At 44.4% G+C, this 19447-nt stretch overlaps 1 protein-coding gene across 1 annotated transcript; it reads right to left on the bottom strand.

The window, feature by feature from the left end:
* Positions 1-18293: 18293 nt before the first annotated feature.
* Positions 18294-19244, bottom strand: LOC308149751 (olfactory receptor 52D1-like; the record flags this gene model as incomplete). The annotated part of the gene is made up of 1 exon (XM_080522646.1): positions 18294-19244. One exon carries the CDS (start codon positions 19242-19244, stop codon positions 18294-18296), a length of 951 nt encoding a protein of 316 aa, XP_080378772.1.
* Positions 19245-19447: the final 203 nt, after the last annotated feature.

The following is a 19447-nucleotide window of genomic DNA, read 5'->3' as shown; positions in this document are numbered from 1 at the left end:
TTGTAAACCAATATAAGGCAGGTATCTCAGTTCATATGGAAGAATGTCATAAGTTTCCAGTCTTGACCATGCGCTAGATGAGCTAGAGAACCACTGCCTAATCTGGGTAAGTTGGGCAGCCAGAAAGTAAATGTTAAGGTTCGGTAGGTTTAAGCCACCATCATTATATGGAAGTTGTAAAACTTGTTGGCTAATCCTTGGTGACTTACTCTCCCAAATGAAAGAGGAGAAGATGCTCTGTAAATATATTTTGAACATTTATTTTTGAACAAATAAAACCAATTCTGATGAAGTCCATCCCACCAAGCATATCACTTGTGCTTTTTTGCCTTCTTTGCCTGTACCAGCACTTCCAGTGTTTTTTTTTTTTTTTTTTTGCAGCCATGTGCCTCACTGTGGCTTGCCTGTCATCCTCCACTGCAGTCTTCCTGCTTTGTGCAGCACTGGTTGTTGGCTGGCAACCAAACTCTTCCTGCCTCCCTTTTGTCTTCAACAGGGCCTGTTGTCTGCGAGCCTTGTCTTTTGAGCCTGCAGTGTGGATGTTCCTGCATAGGACCTTGTCTACCTTTGAGAACTTGACATCCTCTCTCCTGAACATCTGTATTGCTGTCTGACCCCTGGACCTGAGGGCATACTTGGTTGTCTCGATTGGTTGTCCCTAAAGGTGTCCATGCTCATTCTGGTGCTTTTGCAGTCAATAATATCTCCCATGGCACTGAACGATGACTCCACCATTGGTCCATGGAAAATGGAGAGCGCTGCTCGAACCACATGGTTGAGGCCTGGGTACCTTCCAGTGTCAATGACATTTGCCCACCAGTTAACCATGTTGTCCCCATCAGTGTACAGGGGAAGGGTGGAATTTGTGCTGAATTTGACAACTTCCAGTGGCACGTCAAATTGGGGTGTGGCACCAAGTGGCTCATCATCCCTGCCAGCCACTTCAGGAGGATGCCCGTCTCTGAGTGTCCCCTCACCAATGGGTCCAAGGCAGACAGTGACTGCAGGGTCCTGCTGTCCAGTGGCAGCTTTTTCTGCATATAGGCTGCTGTCGACATGTATGCAGTCTTCGCTGTTTCGAGAAACTGCAGCACACTCTGTAAAACATTAAAACGATTGCAATTAAATCATTTTACCTGGAGAAATGTATAAATGTTTGATTTGCCGTTTTTAATACATTTACTAACCTGATTACGTGGATTTCCTGCCTTCAGTTTCTCTGCCACCTGTCCGACATACAGCTCACAGAGAGACAGCATTTTGTCGTTGAAATCCAACTCCATGATATTCTTTGGGGTGGTATGCAGGTTCTCAGCCTTGATAAAGCACCCCATGAAGGTTTTCACAACTTCAAGCTGCTTGTGGACAAGGGTTTGGCTGCCCTGTGAATATTGGCATTATTATAAAATGCTACAACAATTCTATTACCATACATACACAGGCATGCAGTTGAGGGTCTGTTTATATCACAATCTAACTGATGAGAGAATACAAGGATAGGCCTATTTAGTTTATCTATCAGAGATTGATAATTCACTAATTCATTAGTGTGAAAACACACACCTGGAACACCGTAACATACTCCTTCATGATGGGAAGGACGCCGAGGTAAATGCTCAGCTGGAGGTCTGTGTTGCGACTCTCAAACCAGAGCTTCTTCCACACCCTTTCTTTCCTGTCCTTCCCAACTTGCGTCATTCCTGGAAGAGAGAGATTAAATACAATATGTATTTTGGGCTACATACAGTATACAAGAGGATTAATCACATAATATTGTTGGGGGCTGAGGCTCCCCTTTACAATAGATTAATTTAAAGAATTTTTGGGGGGGTCCTGGTGGAAAAATTGTATCCTGGCCTTTGCCCGCTCACCAACACTGTGGTCCTTGTATATCTCCACTATATCACTGTGGATCTTGTATATCTCCAATTTTGCCGGCATTGTGGATGTGGTGGCAGGAATCTCCATCAACATCTAGGAGGTTCTGACAGTACTTGGACCTTATCCTGGTCTCCAGCCCGGACTTACTCCCTCGCATGACGTTGCAGGAGTCCATCATCATGCTAACCATGTTAGTAAATGGAATTGTGTGTTCCTTGAAAAAGGTCACTAGGGCCTTTTCCAGATGTTCAGCAGTGCCCTTTAGTACTTCAATGGAGCCAAGGTGCATGCTTCAGCTCCTGATTAAAGTAACCAACAAGGATTTAACAGCACCTTCTTATTGGAGCTTGATGTGCTCTTATCCAGGTTGATGGAGAAAGGGCTTGACTGAATGCTCTCAAACGTCCTCTCTGAGAAGGTGTACATTGATTGCAGCTTGGCAAGAGCTTGTAGTAGATCTCAAACTTCTCCCGCGGGTCCTGGGGCGCATGCCCAAAGACGAACCAGTGCAGCTTGGCACTGATGCTCCACGCCTCTGAGTGTAGCTTGTCAAACACCACGGGCGTCTTGATGGTCAGTGACAGCTGATACATGGGCATCTTGATGGTCAGTGACAGCTGATACATGGGCATCTTGATGGTCAGTGACAGCTGATACATGGGCATCTTGATGGTCAGTGACAGCTGATACATGGGCATCTTGATGGTCAGTGACAGCTGATACATGGGCATCTTGATGGTCAGTGACAGCTGATACATGGGCATCTTGATGGTCAGTGACAGCTGATACATGGGCATCTTGATGGTCAGTGACAGCTGATACATGGGCATCTTGGTGCTGCGGCCACAGTCGGGGATGAGCCGGTGCTTTGGGTGCAGCTTGCCAGGCCCCACCCGGGAGTCAAAGTCCAGCAGGGCCTTGTTGAGCTGTGCCACCTTTCGTCCTCCTGGGCGAGGGAGAACAGGTCCACCTGGTCGCCTTTGGACTCCAGCATGGCCTCCAGCTCTTCCTTGCCTTTACAGATCATAATAAATAAATAAAAAAGCGTCTGCTGAATGTCAGAAATGTAAATATAAATGTAAATATAAATCTCAGTACTTGTGTTCTTGTGGACTTGTTAAACGTCATCAGTCGTGGCCCAAGTACTGTTCCAATACTAAGTACGGTCCAACCAAGTCCCCATCAAATTCCCGGATGTGTTCTCGCTCCACCCATTTTATCGAGGATGCATCGGGAGATGACTTATGTGGACCTGAGACAGCCTAGTATCCCAGAATGCATTTCGCACCAACCAGCGGCAATTATGGAAGAGAAAACCAATACATCCATGGAGAAAATATTTATTGTTTATCTATGTTTTTACCATTTAAAATGCATTCAACTGTATGTATATATAGCTGGGTTTCCGTTAACCGGTAATTGCCGGACTTTGTCCGGTAAATTTTTTTGAAGTCCGACAAATTGAAAAGTCGTCGGACATATTGTCCGGACATATTGTCCGGACATATTGTCCGGTGAAAATAATTCCCTTTGAATACAATTCGCTAAAGTTCACATTCTGATTCCTTCTATTTTAAAAAAGACGAATATATAGGCTATGTATTTCTTTTATTATGATATGATTTGACACCGGCATGATGATGACTCCTAATGTGTAGACCGGCCTATGCGAAACAGCGCACAGGTGCCACATGGGATTGATGCCAGATGGGATTACAGCTTAACCAGTCTATTACCGCTTAAACACAGTAGCCCATTCGGCGGTAAGGGCACCATAGCGAGCGATTACATTAATGGAAAGATGGCAAAACAAAGTAAGCTTAGGAATTATTTCATGAAGCCAAGCAACAATGAGTCTGAGCCTGAGGAGAAGTCTGACTCTGAAGAGACGGAGGCCGCGGCGGCCGCGGCGGCTGACGCCGTCGTGGCTCCTCCAGCCAAGAAGTCTCGTGGATTCAGAGTTGAATGGAAAAAAACGTTCCCCTGGCTGCGTTTAGATGAGGAAGCCGGAAAAATGTTCTGCTCTCCGTGCGAAACATCGGGGAGGAATAATGGATTCACGAGAGGAGCAACTAATATGAGAATGTCGGCTCTCACTGATCACAGTCGGTGCAGTGACCACATATCGGCGGTCAGTTTGAGGAAACAGCAAACCGCTATGCAAGGCCACTGTGAGCAGGCTAATGCAACGGCTAACAGTAAGCTGCACTCTCAGCTACAAGTTGCCTTTCACATGGCAAAAAATGGCATCGCATGTCATCAGTATGTGGGTCTGACTGAGCTACTGAAAGCAGTTAAGGCTCCAGATTTTGTCTCGAGTGAGGGCATTTACCGCCACAGCGACTCTGTTGATGACATGGAAAGGGCACTAGAAGACGTTGTGATGGATCAGCTGGATGAAAAGCTAAAGGGGAGTGACTTCATTGGCATTATCATTGATGAGACAGTAAATATCACCGTGGACAAGAAGCTGATTATATACGTGAAGTTGGAAATAAAAGGAAGAGTTGAGACATGTTTTCTGGGCAATTATGATGTGCACTCCGGGACCGCACAGTGTATATTTGACAAAGTGGTGGAGGTGCTCCGCGAGAGAGGTGTGGAGCTGTCCCGCGTCATTGGCCTGGGCTCGGATGGGGCCAGTGTAATGATGGGAAAGCGTGCTGGAGTTGGTGCTCTTCTGAAGAAACAGAGTGCGTTTTCCATTCAGGTGCACTGTGGTGCCCACCGAGTTGCGCTGGCCGCGCTAGATGCGGCAAAGGCTGTTGACCAGGTAGGAGCCTACAAGCGCACAGCTGCTTCTGTGTACTCCTTTTACAAGCACTCAGCCAGCAGGACCAATCGCCTCCGTCAGGTGACAGCAGATCTCAGCGACGAAGACATGACGAGCCTAAAGCAGCCGTGCGCTGTCCGCTGGCTATCCTTGCACAGGGCAGTGGAGGGTATAAAACGCAACTGGCCTGCTCTGGTGATGGAGCTAAATCAAGAGGCTGTGGGAGGAAATGCCCAAGCCCAAGGCATCCTAGGTCAAATCCAGCCGTATAGCTTTATCGCCTGGACTCACGCACTGGCTGATGTGCTACCGGTGATGACCAAACTGAACTTGGTTTTCCAGAAAGACGACGTCAATCTGGCCATGATCCGACCAATGGTTCACGCATCCGTAGCGGCACTAACACAGCTACGAGATGCCCCAGGCCCAGAAGAAGTGAAGTTCCAGGCGGACTGCCAAGACGGCCTGTACAATGATGTCAGAGTGACACATGTAGGTGACCGGTCCGTTCAGGCGTTTAAAAATGCCCGAGCACGCTACATCCAGCATCTAGTAGATGCACTACACGAGCGATTCCCCGAAGATTCCCTAGATGTACTGAACAGCTTCGACATCCTTCTGAACCCCTCCCAATACCCACAGACGCAGGATGGTAAGTAGAAGCTAGCCTGTTTAATTAAGTTGGTTGCAAAATGCATAGTATAATTCTTAGGCCTATCCTTTTTGAATAACCTAAAATGCTTGTCTAAATTGTGAAATGTAGACTATGGCCGCCGCCCATCATAGGCTAATAATAATTATCATCATCATAATAACAATAATAATTATTAGGCTATAATAACAACAATGATGAAAACAACAGGATAACATTTAAACCTTCCTACTTTTCAGTTAATCTGGCTGTTGATGTCATTTTGTCATAAAAAAAAATAGGCCATCACTGATTCATTATCACTCATTCCGTCCCCTCAGCGCTTGAAGAATATGCTAAACCGGCCATCCAGACCATCATTGGTCATTTTGGCCAAGAAATGACCAGCGATGATGACTCAGCACCAGCCACAGCCCCGGTCATCGATGCCACAAACGTGCAACGAGATGCCATCGGTGTCATGACAGCGCTTCGTGGTTATGGGGGCTTGCGTTTCTCAACAGCCTGCGAAGTCCTCATCCGAGACTTCAGCGAGGATTCTCTCTGCAGAACCGAATTAAAACTGCGGACCGAAGTCGCCTTGGGGAGGGCAAGGTCACACGGCTAATGCGCATTGCAAGTTGCGGAGAGACACTTTGCAGCTTTGATTTCAAGTCCGCAGCTGCACGCTTCAATGCTGCCAAAAAGCGACGTAGGCCTAATAAGTACTAGCTGAATTATATGAGCAGCCATTGTTATTTTCAGAGTTTTTACTCTAGGCTATTTTATTTAAGGCTATCCCCTATCTATCTGAGAAAAGGCATAGGCGATAGGCCTAGGCTGTAAGTTAATTTAAAGCCTATTTATTTTCAAAGAGTTTTATTCTATTTTATTTTATCTGATAAAAGGCATATGAACGGAAATTAGGCTAGCCGTGTCACGCCAGAAGCCTACTTGCACTGTTACTGTTCAATAAAATGTTATACATCTAGACATTGTGGTATTTCTTTATATACGTATCCCAGACTGCCTATCAATTGTTTCTCAATAAACAGTTATGTTCTCTCCATTGTCATACTCCCGAGCTAAACGAAATGCCTTCCCAAACAGCGAGACCTGGTTATAGAAATGACGTTGTTTTATTGATTTAAAAAAAAGGGTAAAACTGGAAAGAGAAAATAGAGAACTCACATTAATCCCAAACAATTTAACAAACTTCAGTTAACGTAATGTGGAGTCCGTTCATTGATCGATGCTGTCTGTTCAGTTCCCAGTGAGGCGCCCGTTCAGCGCTGGACCCGTTCAGCGCTGGATTTGACGCATGGCATAGCGCGCATGCGTCAAATCATGTTATATTATTATATATTATATAGCTCGCATCTAATCGTATCGGATGAGAAATAGACATTAAATGGCATATATAGGCCGCTACACAACAGTAATCACCGCGACAAACAGCTATATTAGATTTGGAGAAAAAAAAATATGATTTTGAAAAAAAAAAAAAATATTATATTTTAATATGATGACCGGAATATATCACGTTTGTCCGGTAAATCGAATTCTTCCCGGACACGATGTCCGACGGCAAATTTTTCTAGCGGAAACCCTGATATATAGGCCTTTTTTCTGGTATGAATTGTTGAACTAATATAATGTAATGTATTAAAATGTCCCTTTGGCTCTAACATCTGGCCTTACAGAAGATTTCTATTTCATTTCAGTCAAAAAGTTACTGTAGCCTAGCCTGACGTTTAAATGCCCTGTTGGAAGTTTGTCATTGTTGTCATCAGACATCAGACACTTAGTTCGTCAGTTCAAGTGTGATTATGCAAGCTACTGGGAGGCTGTGTTAATGTCTAACTCAGGTAACCAAGTGCTTGAACAGTTCCTCTCTCTGCTCGCTGGTCTGGAGCGTTGGTCTGGTGGAGAAGTCCCATACAAAGTAGGCACAGTCAGATGCAACAGAGCTGTCACCTTGCCGGCTGGTGGTGAGCATCTGGTGTGGGGAAAACTCCCTAAAGATGTGAAGATATCTCCAGGCAGCACTGTCTTGACAGAGCCAACGTTGTCCCGTTCTGCACCCAGAGGCATTATGGTTGCCAGGGTTGTAACGTCTCTCTGGGGTAACAGGTGGGTTCCTCTCAAGATCCTGAACGTCTCAGACAGTCCCATCACGCTGTGTAGAAATGCCAAGCTGGCCGACGTCCACACCTGTCCTGGTTGGAGGGTGGAAGCCCCGGGGTGCTGGGGGGCGTCTCTCCACTCCACCACAGAGAAATATCTCGCACATCCTGAAACATGTCCTCCTCTTTAGAAGAGCTCATCTCAACCACTATTCTGACTTTGGCTCATCCACTGTTCTTTTCTCTTGTTGCGACCGTTGACCTCTGCTGCGCCTCTCAATGAGTCTCGGGTCTTTCTGAGGGAATCAGGGACCACAAACTGGTGTCTTTTCTTCCTCGACACCTGGTCTTTGGACGCTCTGTAGAGGATGCCGTTACGAGTGGTGAGTTTCTCCCAGTGCTTGAGGTATCTGATGACCATGGCAGGCTCCTTGGACTTCTCTCTCCTGGACGGTCGACGGCCACGTTCCACGTAGTACAACACCCTCGAGATGACAGGATCACTCAACTGTCCATCACGTAGCTCTCTCTGTGATCGCGATCTCTATGGCGAAATACACATAAGCTGAAGCAGAGATATATATATATATACTCATTTACAGTTTTTCTCAATTGCTTTGGTGCATTTCTCTGATCAGAATTGAAATTATCATAACTGTTAGTTCAACCTCCACAACATTTAGTCATTTGTGCACATCATAGTAGCAGTTTCTCATTCCTTCAAACAAATTGCAAATGCTTTTGGACATGCATCAATTGCTTTCATACAATTCTCTGCTGTTTTATAACATTATCATTTGCTTATGTCATGTCAGTCAAAATGAACTATACTTTTGGATGCTTAATAGTCATTCCCTATAAAACTAATAGTCCTCATTTCATTGCTTGAGTCATTACATCCAAAAATGTTGAACAAGTTATCAAAATCTGTCAAGCAAATTGTATACATTTCTTTCTAATTTTTTCCTGAAAAAACAATTTCTCTCAGGTGAACCTCAGCTTTCACTGATGTGAGGAGTGTGTGAAGCATTACATGTAATTGTAACCAATGATAAGCCACTTCTCCACAGTCACTCAGAGCTGAATCCCATGAACCCTCAATTGGCAAGCATATATGAACCGAGCAGGACATAGTGTGTACCAGTGGTGTAGTCTACGTGATACGCGGGACTACGCCGTATACCCACTAGGAACGGCCAAGGATTTGCGTATACCCACTTAAAAATGCGCGAGGATACGTATACCCACTTAAAAATGCGCGAGGATACGTAACGGTGTTATATACAACAGATAGATCCGGTCCATTCATGTCTCTATTGGTCAGTTTGAGTTCCAGCCGTACAAATATCCATGATATACGCACGGGCCGGCTAACTGGAATCTTGACACATCTTGTATTACTCCGCGTTTGTATATTTTACCCGTCGTGCCTAACCACTCCGCTAGCTGTACCAAATACACACCTGTGCCAAATGCCTGTGCACAACGCTTATTGTGACAGAACTTTCAAACTTCCCAGATATGAAGCGAAAGCAAACGACACTTTTTGAGTGTTTTAGTAAGCCTTCCCCTGAAGCTACTGCCGCTTCTGGTGACACTGACACTGACATGAATGTTACAGAAAAAGAGCCAGATGATGAGGCTAATGCTATCCAGCACCAACCCGATGCCATCGTAACGTCACCTGGTGGTAAGTGAAAGTACCATATGATATGCGTTATCATTAACGTAAACTGTAACAGCAGGGTATTATTGTTGGTATATTGAATTGTATCTAGAACTAGCTAGCTAACTTCACTAACGTTAGCTGCGTTAATATTCTCTGCATAGTTATTCTCTGTCAGAATAGTAGTGTGATGATGGATCAATGAATGCGGGGGAAGGGGAGAGAGAACTTAGATACTGTGTGTGCGCATGTGCGTGTGTGTCTGTGTGCAGTAGAAAACAAACAGAATATGATGTTTATATCTCCTTGTTTCAGACGATGAGACAACTGAGAACTCCTGGCCAGCCTTGTGGACTGAAAGTCAGGCTAAGGAATTTAAAACAAGGCATCCTTGGTTACAGTGGAGGGACAGAAAATTAGGTAATATCAGCACACATGAAAAGGCAAAGCTGATATAAACAATTGAAATTCATAAAGTCAATGACTATGCAAATGAGAGTTAATTCAGGGTCATCTTTAATGTGCATTAATTTAAGACATTTACCATTCAATTACTATATTGTAATGTTAGTTATCAATAGTTGTCAGATAATTAGCTATTGAAAGAGTGTAATGTTTTCCTCCTTTCATCTGCTTTTCAAGCATTTGCTAGCCATGGTGTGAAGATTGTAAACAGTTTATTAAATACTTTAGATTTAATTTAATTAAAATGTTGGCCCTGTTCAGCAGATGTTATTGCTAATATAGATACAAAACGTGTATGATGATGCTAATTAGTCGTGGTTTTGTTTACTTCCAGGTTGTGCTATTTGCAGGTCCATAAAATCAACTGCCATCCTCACAGAAAAAAAAGTGTCCATATCTGAGGAGTGGGTGTCCTTTAAGATCCAGTCTTTAAACACAGACAGATCAACGGCTCGGACCTCTTTGAGGAACAAGATTCGACGACATGAGACGTCCAGGGCACACGCAATAGCCCAGGAGATCACTGAAAAGGGTGGACAGGATTTGCTTGGAAATTTGGTGAGAGCTGTGTCAGAGACTGTGTTGGCTGAGACAGATGCTGTATTCAGAACAGCACACTATCTTGCAAAGATGAACCGACCTTTCACTGACCATGATGATCTCATTGAGCTTCAGGAAAAAAATTGGGTCAACATGGGTACTAGTCTGCACTCAAGGTACAGTTCCACAAAAATTGTGGAACATAGCAAAAGAGATGCAGAAAAAAATTGTTCACAGTCTTGTGTCATCTTCAAGCAAGTTGTCTGTTCTCATTGACGAGGCTACATCTCTCAGCCACAAATCTGCCATGATTGTCAGCCTGAAAGCCTCAGTAGATGGAGCTACTCCTGAATTTTTGTTCCTGGAGCTGGTTGAGCTGGAGAGCCAAAGGGCAGAGGGCATAGAAGAAGCTCTACTGAGCTGTTTGGACATTGCAGGCTTCAGTGAAGAGTGGCTTCAAAAGAACTGGGTCTCATTTATTTCTGATGGAGCAAGTGTCATGTTAGGCAAGAAGTCTGGTGTGGCAACCAGGCTGACTGCAAGGTACCCTAACCTCTTCACATGGCACCGCATGAACCACCGTTTGGAACTGGCTGTATCTGATGCTGTGGATGAGGTTCAGGCAATCAACCACTTCAAAGCGTTCATGGAGAAGATCCACAATCTCTACAGTCAGTCTAATAAAAATTCACGGGAGCTTCTGGAAGCAGCACAAGAAGTGGGCTCACAAGTCCTGAAAATTGGCAGAGTTTTAAGTACACGATGCGTGGCCAGCAGCTTCCGTTCTGTACAGGCTGTGTGGAGGTCGTATGAAGCACTCAACAGGCACTTTGAAAATGCTGCAGAAGACCAAACAAGAAACAGCAAAGAGAGACAAACTTACAGAGGCCTGGCACGTCGTATGCAAAGCAAGGAATTCCTGTGTGACCTTGGACTCATGTATGATGCACTGTCTGAACTTGCAACCCTATCTCAGCAACTCCAGGCCCATTCAACCACACTCTTGAGAGCAAACCAGCTTATGAAGCGCACCATCAGAGTGCTGGCAACATTCAAAGACACCCCAGGAGAGAAAACAGAGGAGGCACTGACAGCACTGGGTTTGGGACATTTGGGATCAGTTCCCCTGGAGTCAAATGCAAAGCTCACACCAATCAATGCAAAGCAGTTCCTCCAAAGTCTGATCAACAACATGGAGAAGCGCCTCTCATTTGAAGGTGAAATGCTTCTTTTTTTTCTTTTTTTATAAAAAAAATTTCTCCAGATTTGATCCCTTTTTCACCCAATTTGGTAGCCAATTGAACCCAACCTAGCATCCAATTATCCCCTGCCTATTGCGAAGGATCCGCCGCACGACCCCGTGGCCGGCAGTCCCAGAGGAGGTCGCCAGGCAGACTAGCTGACTGGCTCCTCGAGCCCAGCACCTGTTATTCTGGCACCCTGGGGGCGCTGTTGCGCGACGGATCCTTGTCCGGAAATACTCCTATACCGCCCTCGGGAGCGGCCGCCCAATATGTCGCTCCCCGTGTGTGCCCCAGCCATATCCGGATCTGGCGAGCTGGGATACGATCCCAGTCCCCGGTGGGCAGTTTGCACTAGTGGCCAGTGCTTAGACCGCTACACCACCGTGGGGCACCTGTGAAATGCTTCTTGATCTCAATGTTCTGGATACAGGAAACTGGCCATCAACACCTGGCATACGGCATGGTGAGACACAGGTAAAGCGACTGTGCAGGCGGTTCAATCTTTGTGAAGCGCAAGCAGTTAATGAGAGATTTCCTTGAGCACCCAGACAGTGAGCCTGAAAGCCTAAAGCCACTCATACGATGCATGCAGACCATCCCTTGCAGCACTGCCGAATGTGAAAGGGGCTTCAGTCTCATGAACAATATATGCACGGACAAGAGATCTACACTGTTGTCGTCCAATGTCAGTCATTTGATGATGATCAGCATCAATGGGCCCCCTGTAAGACTTTTTGAGCCAAGGAAGTACATCACAACATGGTTGAGAAGCCATCGTTCTGCCACACAAGCAAGGAGGCAATGCAAACCTCAGATGGCCGAGTACAAGCATATTTGGAAAGCTTTGTAGACTACCAGGCTGTTTTTTTCTTTTCTTATTTGAAGCGTTTGACTTGTAGCAGTTCTTGTAGCAGTTCTTGTGGCAGTTCTTGTAGCAGTTCTTGTGGCAGTTCTTGTAACAGTGCTTTCTTTCTTGCATTTAAGCTGAGAGTACATACTGTAGTGATGGTGATTAACACTAAACAGTAGAAAATCAGTCCACCCCCCTGCTGTAAATGCCATTGGTTGTTAAAGTCTTGTTTTGTTTATAATAAATTGAAATGTTTGTAAACACATAACCAGTCGTTCAGAATGCTCTCATATATGTGAAGATGCATACTGTATGCATAAGTGAGTATGGTGGTGCTTATGGGGTGTCGCTACGGGACGGGTGTCGCTCCAGGACACGTCGCTCTGGGACGGGTGAGCATGAAGCTGGGAGGGAAAAATCACAGTATACCCACTAGAAAAAACTAGACTACACCACTGCTCAGGGTCAACATAAAACAATACATACAATACATGAGAACGGCTAAGACAGTGAAGATAAATAAATAAAAACAAAGTCAACAAAGTCATCTGTCTGCTACCAATTGGTACAGATATTGTCTCACTAAAGCAAACAGAAAGGGTGTGATGTTGTCTCAAATACAAGGAGTGAACAGTTCCAATTTACCTCACCTCTCGGTTAGTTGTAACACTGCGTAAGGTGATTGTGATTGTGAAAGAGAATGCAGGTAGCAGACAGCTACAAAACACACAACACCTCTTGGACATATGGGAGCTCAAGCTCTTGGACATATGGGACATATGGGCATATGGGCGTCCGACTAAAACCACAGCTCGAGAAAACATCAAAATGCTGATACATTCAACATGTTCAGTCACAAGTTGCGCGACCTGGGATTTCATTGAACCAGTGTGCAGTGCCATTTAAATATGAAAATGTTTATATTGTATGAAGTGGAGGGCCGGTCATTACTAATATCTCACTAGCCAATGTCCCTGTGATGTTGGTTCTTGTTTGATTCTAACTGTATTATCTGTGACATGCCAACTTCAAACATGTGTGATGCATGTAATGAGATAGGTTAGATAGGAAAAGGTTACAAATAGAACCTATTTGATAAAATAAAAAAAGGTTCTATAAATTACTTTGTTGCACCTCAATGTAGCCTTAAAGTATTCTGAAGAACCTTTTATGGCCTTGTGTGAACTCGCAAACTTTGCTCAATGCAACAATGCCTGCCAGCACTTAGCGTGCCACAGAGAGATATACTGCAACACTGATTATTGATTGATTGATTGATTGAAAACCTTTATTGTCCCCAATGGGGAAATTTTGTTGTCAAACAGCTCAGTTAGGGCAGAAAAACATTCAGTACAGAAAACAGAAAAACATTCAATAAAAAACATAAAACAGTGCAGGCTCAATAAGTAAAAAGTTCCAAAAGTTCCATCTCCAGGTCTCCCCCACCCTGCAGGGCCTGGTTGTAGAGTCGGAGTGCAGCTGGAATAAAGGACTGTCCAAATCTTTTTGTACTTTGACGGGGGAGAACAAATCTGTGGCTGAACTTGCTCCTCATCCCTGCCAGCTCGCAGTACATCGGGTGGGAGGGATTGGCCAGCATGGCCGCCAGTTTTTTCCCCATCCTCTGTTCTGCCACCACCTCTAGGCTGTCCAGCCCGGTCCCCACCACAGAGCTGGCCTTCTTCACCAGTTTGTTTAGCTTCGCAGCATCCCTGGCACAGATGTTTCCACCCCAGCAGGCCACGGCGAAGAACAGAACGCTGGCAACCACCGACTGATAAAACATTTGCAGCAGCTTGTTGCAGACACCGAAAGACCTCAGCCTTCTCAGGAAAAACAGTCTGCTCTGCCCTTTCCTGAGAAGAGCCTCGGTGTTGTCAGTCCAGTCCAGTTTGTTATTAATTTGTACTCCCAGGTACCTGTAGGAGTCCACCCTCTCGACTTCCACCCCCTTGATGGTGATGGGGGCTGGGGTCCTTCTCTTCCTCCTAAAATCCACCACCAACTCCTTTGTTTTGCTGGTGTTAAGCAAAAGGTAGTTGGTGTCGCACCACTGCACGAAGCTCTCCACCAGGGCCCTGTACTCCTCATCCCTGTCGTCTGTGATGTAACCGACGATAGAGGAGTCATCCGAAAACTTCTGCAGGTGGCAGATTATCGTTGTTGTGTTGTTTATTTCAAATTAATTAAAACTCAAACCCTTGGTGAAAATGTAATCCTGTTTACCCCATGTTTTGTTTTTATTTAATTGGTTCTGTAATGAACCTCAGTGGAGTCTCAGTTCTAGTTTCTGCATCAATAGAGCACATTTACACAGTTTACAGTGGAGAACTCTATTGTAACCCCCTCCCTAACAGCCAAGAACCTTGGAGTGATCCTGGACAACCGACTATCCTGTGCGGAGAACATTGCAGCAACGGCTCGCTCCTGCAGATTCTTCCTTTACAACATCAGAAGGATACGACCATTCCTCACCAGAGAAGCAGCACAACTCTTGACCCAGGCACTGGTCATCTCCCGCCTTGATTACTGCAACATACTGTCACGACCCAACAGCAATGTGCGTACATTGATAGTCAATGGGCTCGTTCCCACACAGGGCCGAGGCCGGACACAGGTAGATAAGCTCAGGGTTAGCTGACAGCACTCAGGTAAATGTTAAGGGGAAATGGCTTACCTGGCTCCGATGTATCGTGGCGTGGTCCGCGGGGATACTGAACAGCCCGCACGTTCGTTCAGTGGGGTGTTCCTTCCCATTCAGTATTGACATATAACATAACAAACAAAACCGGACACGACACAACACGACCTCGGGGGTAATCCACTATTCCACACGGTAATAGTCTTGATAATAATTGTCCAAGGGGTTCTCTTCTAGGTAAGGCGTCTCAATCAGTATTACTCTTCTCCACTCTCCACTCTCTCGACTCCCCAGGTAGCTAATGAGCACCTGTCATATACCTTTCGAGAGTCCCGCCAACAGGCAAGCCACTCCCCCATGTACCCTGGGTAGCCAATCAACACCCCCTGAGCTTACCATGACAACTAGGAACAGTTGGATCGTGACAATACTCCTGGCTGGGCTCCCCGCCTCCGCCATCAGACCTCTGCAGCTCATCCAGAACGCTGCTGCCTGTCTGGTGTTCAACCTCCCCAAATACTCTCATGTCACCCCTGTCCTTCGCACCCTGCACTGGCTCCCGATCAGTGGCGGCTGGCTGATAGAGGGCGCTGGGGCGCCGCCCCCACCTTCACTTCCTAGTTCCCCACCTTCACTTCCTAGTTGCGATTTGTACAAGTATTTTTTTAAAATAAACATTGTTTATTCACAAAATGCGGCTGATATTCTGTCGGCGCCTATCAGCATTCATTAAAAATCCTCCAATACAATAACATTTTATCTGTGTGTGTGTAAAATTCACTGTTAAAATACATAGGGGGAGGCGTCGGGGCGCCGGTCAATGCCAGTCTATGGCAGGCCGAATACTTTTCGCTTACACGTGAGCTGTAGCAGCGCTCCAATTGGCTGTCTCCTATTTCTAGGCCGGGGCGCAAAAATGTGCGTCCTGAATATCCGGTTGTTAAGTCTGACGTCAAACGTGACGTTTTGCAATTTCCGGCTTTTACAAAAAAACTAAACAATGTGGTGGTCTGTAAACTGTGCAGAAATGAAATGGCCTATCACAGGAGTACATCTGCAATGAACGAGCACCTCAAGCGAAAGCATCCTGGAGCTCTTTGTGAAGACAGCCGCAAGATACCCCCGTAAGTCAGCGTTGTATTTCTGTTCACTTTTCCGGCCGTGAGTGAAAAATGGATAGCTACTAGCTAATGTTACACAAGCAATGTAGCTCACCACAGTTTGTATGTCTTGTCTTCTGGTGTTAGTAATAATATAAGAGCTATAGTCACTCGCAATGGTCCAAAATTCAAGTGCTTCGTAACACAGACGGGGTGAATTTCATGAATGAAAGTGAAAGTTCTGTCACAAAACGCTGTTACGTATCCTCACACATGTTTAAGTGGGTATTGCGTGGGTAAAGTGAAATTGCGTTTTATGCGCGTGCACGCGAAAAAAAATCGTGCACGCGGAAAAAAAAGTCACGCGCCGCGAAAGAGGACCCCCCCGCCACTAATGTGAAAAATCCTGGAGGAAACACTGCTGTGCCCCACCCAAAATGTTTAGCACCAGCCGCCACTGCTCCCGATAGCAGCTCGCATCAGATTCAAGACCCTGGTGCTTGCTTACCAGGGAGCTAAAGGGGCAGCCCCTGCCTACCTGAAGGAAATGGTCACCCCCCAAACTCCAGCCTGTTCACTCCGCTCCTCCACCTCGGCTGGCCGACTGGCCCCACCACCTCTACACCAACACGGCAGTCATGCAGCCCGATCACGTCTCTTCACGACACTGGCTCCCCGCTGGTGGAATGAGCTTCCCACGGCTGTCAGAACTGCAGAGTCACTACCCATCTTCCGTCGTAGACTGAAGACCCATCTCTTCAGGTTACCGTACACCTTAACTGCTCCTCCTGAGACATCTACTGCCCCCCAGCACTGCGTCTCCTGAAGACACCCGCTTTTCCCCTCTACTGTGTCCCTAAAAACTTCAATTGCCCCCCTTGTACTGTTTCTCTGTTTCTCCAGTGTCTAAATATAAAAAATAAAAAAAACCTAGGTTTAGAAGAAGGTGATAGAAGAAGGTTATTCCTTCTATCAATGGCCCCGGGCCTGAGCTGGATTACTCTTCCTGCTACGACTGGTGGATTGATGATTCACTTGCTTAGTATTCAAATGTATTGATTGTAAGTCGCTTTGGAATAAGGCTAAATGCCAAAAATGTAAATGTCAAATGCAAAAGACATTTAATTTCTGTTGGTGTTATTTTGAGGGTGTAGACAGTGATTCAATGTGTTTTGGCAATCCTTTACAATAACAGGAAAACACTGTAGATTAATAAAATACACACTGTATACACCTAGCATAATGAACAACTCAGACATAAGAAAATCAAGATCTTCCACATTTGTTGAAAATTCTCCACACTTTTTATTTATACTCAAACCATGTTCAAGTAGGCAGACAGTTTTGAGTGTACAGTTTTGTAAATGTTGTAAGTGTTAGGATGAGTGGAAAGTGATAGTTCTCTTCATTTCCTTCCTTTCCTTCACATTTTGTACGGTCTGGTTTTCATTGAGTAACAGCTAATACAATTAAATAAACTCTCAGTGCAGACACAGTAGGATATTTATAGCTATCAAGGTTATAGAAAATGACCAGACAGACATCTATGAGGATATCAGGCTAGCAAGGTCAGTATTCTCTTTTAAATCTCTTCTTAAAACTCGTGTTTATAGACTAGCCTTTAACTTATACTCTACTTTTGTTTTGTTTTTTTGTTGTGCTATATCAATAAAGTGTATTATTATAAGTATAATTATTATAATGAGTATTTTTTACATATATTGCTTTGTTAAGATAGCAACATAGAGATGGGATAATAATAATAATAATATTTTAAGTATTATTATATTAAACGTTGTGGTTGTTGTCGTCGTTATTATGACCACTAGTATTATTATTATTATTATTATCATTATCCTATATGTCTAAGCCTACTATGAAAGAAAAACATAAACAAGAGAGTTTTCAGAAACATAGCTTTTTACTTATATTTTTAGCCATAATGTTATCATTGGCCAGAAGCGGAGGCAGCAGCCCGTGGAGGGCTCTGAATCGTCGACCTTCTTTGTCTTCTTGCTTTTCCTTTTGAGCTTAGCCCAGAAAGACAGCTTTGCTTTGGGGGCAGCAGGTGCTGTCATTTCGGGCACAGACTGAGTCCGTCATGTCCATGTTTCCGTGGACATTTTCAAACTAAGAAGAGAATGTCCTGACAGAATTATTATTATTATCATCATCATTGTGAAGTACTTTATTGCAGCATGATACAGTTTATAAATAGGAGTGACTGTCTTTTGTTCTCCAAACATTGAGGAAGGTGAAAGCCGAAAGGCATCTGTTTGGCTGCTGCTGTTATTGTTACATGTAAACAAGTATCAATGATAAAAACAAAACAGACATGAGTCTTTATCTATGCTTTGCACACATCCTTTATTGCAATCAGGATAACAAAGTGTCAACTTTGTTGCATTTTAAATATCTAATTAAATGAACTTTTATCTCTTTTGTTCTGATACCGTAAATGACTGGATTCAAAGAAGTAGGAACAAGAAGATACATTAAGCTTGTTAAGACACGCACATCAGGGGGGATAGTACTAACCCTATACCCAGTAAATGCAACCAAAACACTTCCATAGGCAACACAGATGACTATTATATGAGAACTGCAGGTTTGGATGGCTTTTTGGCGTGAATCTCCTGAGGATGACCGAAATATATTGAAAAAAATCAGTATATAAGAAAACGCTATGAAAATACAGTCAATAGTTGGTATACAGAAAGCCACAACCCCTGCTATGTAGTTTCTGAAAACATCACCACATGACACACTAACCACTATTGTATGCTCACAGAAGCAGTGGTAGAGAACATTTGATAAGCAAAATGTGAGCGGTCCAAACAAACCAACCATTGCAACGATAATCATAGTATTTCTAGTAACAAACACAGAAGTAAAAACAAGTGCATTTTTCAGATTCATGTAATCATTGTAGCGTAAAGGGACACAGATGGCTACATAGCGATCTATTGCCATCCCGAGTAAGATTGTGGATTGAAAAGTTCCACAGTAGTGAATGCAAAACATCTGAACGAGACATTCCTCTCGAGAAATAATATTTCTGCTGAATAAGAAGCTGAATAACATCCTTGGTACAAACATAACTGGGAGAGCAATGCCGAGACATGCTATGGCTCCTATGAGTATGTACATGGGGGCATGTAATTTGGGATTTCGGGCAATGACAAATACAAGAGCCGAGTTAGCAACTGAAGAGTAGACAAACATGATAAAGAAAGGAATGAAGAGTAGTGGGCGAAACCGTTGAATATTTGTGAATCCAGCCAGATATAGTTGAGTGTGCGAGTGGTTGCCTGGTGACTTCTCCATTCCAACATTAGCATCAGCAGTCGTTATGGCACCTACAGTGGATAATAAAAACATGTTTTAATTGCATTTACTGTTGCAAGAGATTCATTACATTGTATGCTCACTTTTTTGGACGACACACTGAGTAACATTCAGCATTATATTATTATATCTACTGCCTATTAATCATTACTACCGAAAATATCTATAAGGAGGAAGTATAT

Source organism: Nansenia antarctica, assembly GCF_963989245.1.
Source record: "Nansenia antarctica genome assembly, chromosome: 2".
NCBI lineage: Eukaryota > Metazoa > Chordata > Actinopteri > Argentiniformes > Microstomatidae > Nansenia > Nansenia antarctica.
Note: the sequence above shows the minus strand (reverse complement) of the source record. Positions and strands in the feature narration are given on the sequence as shown.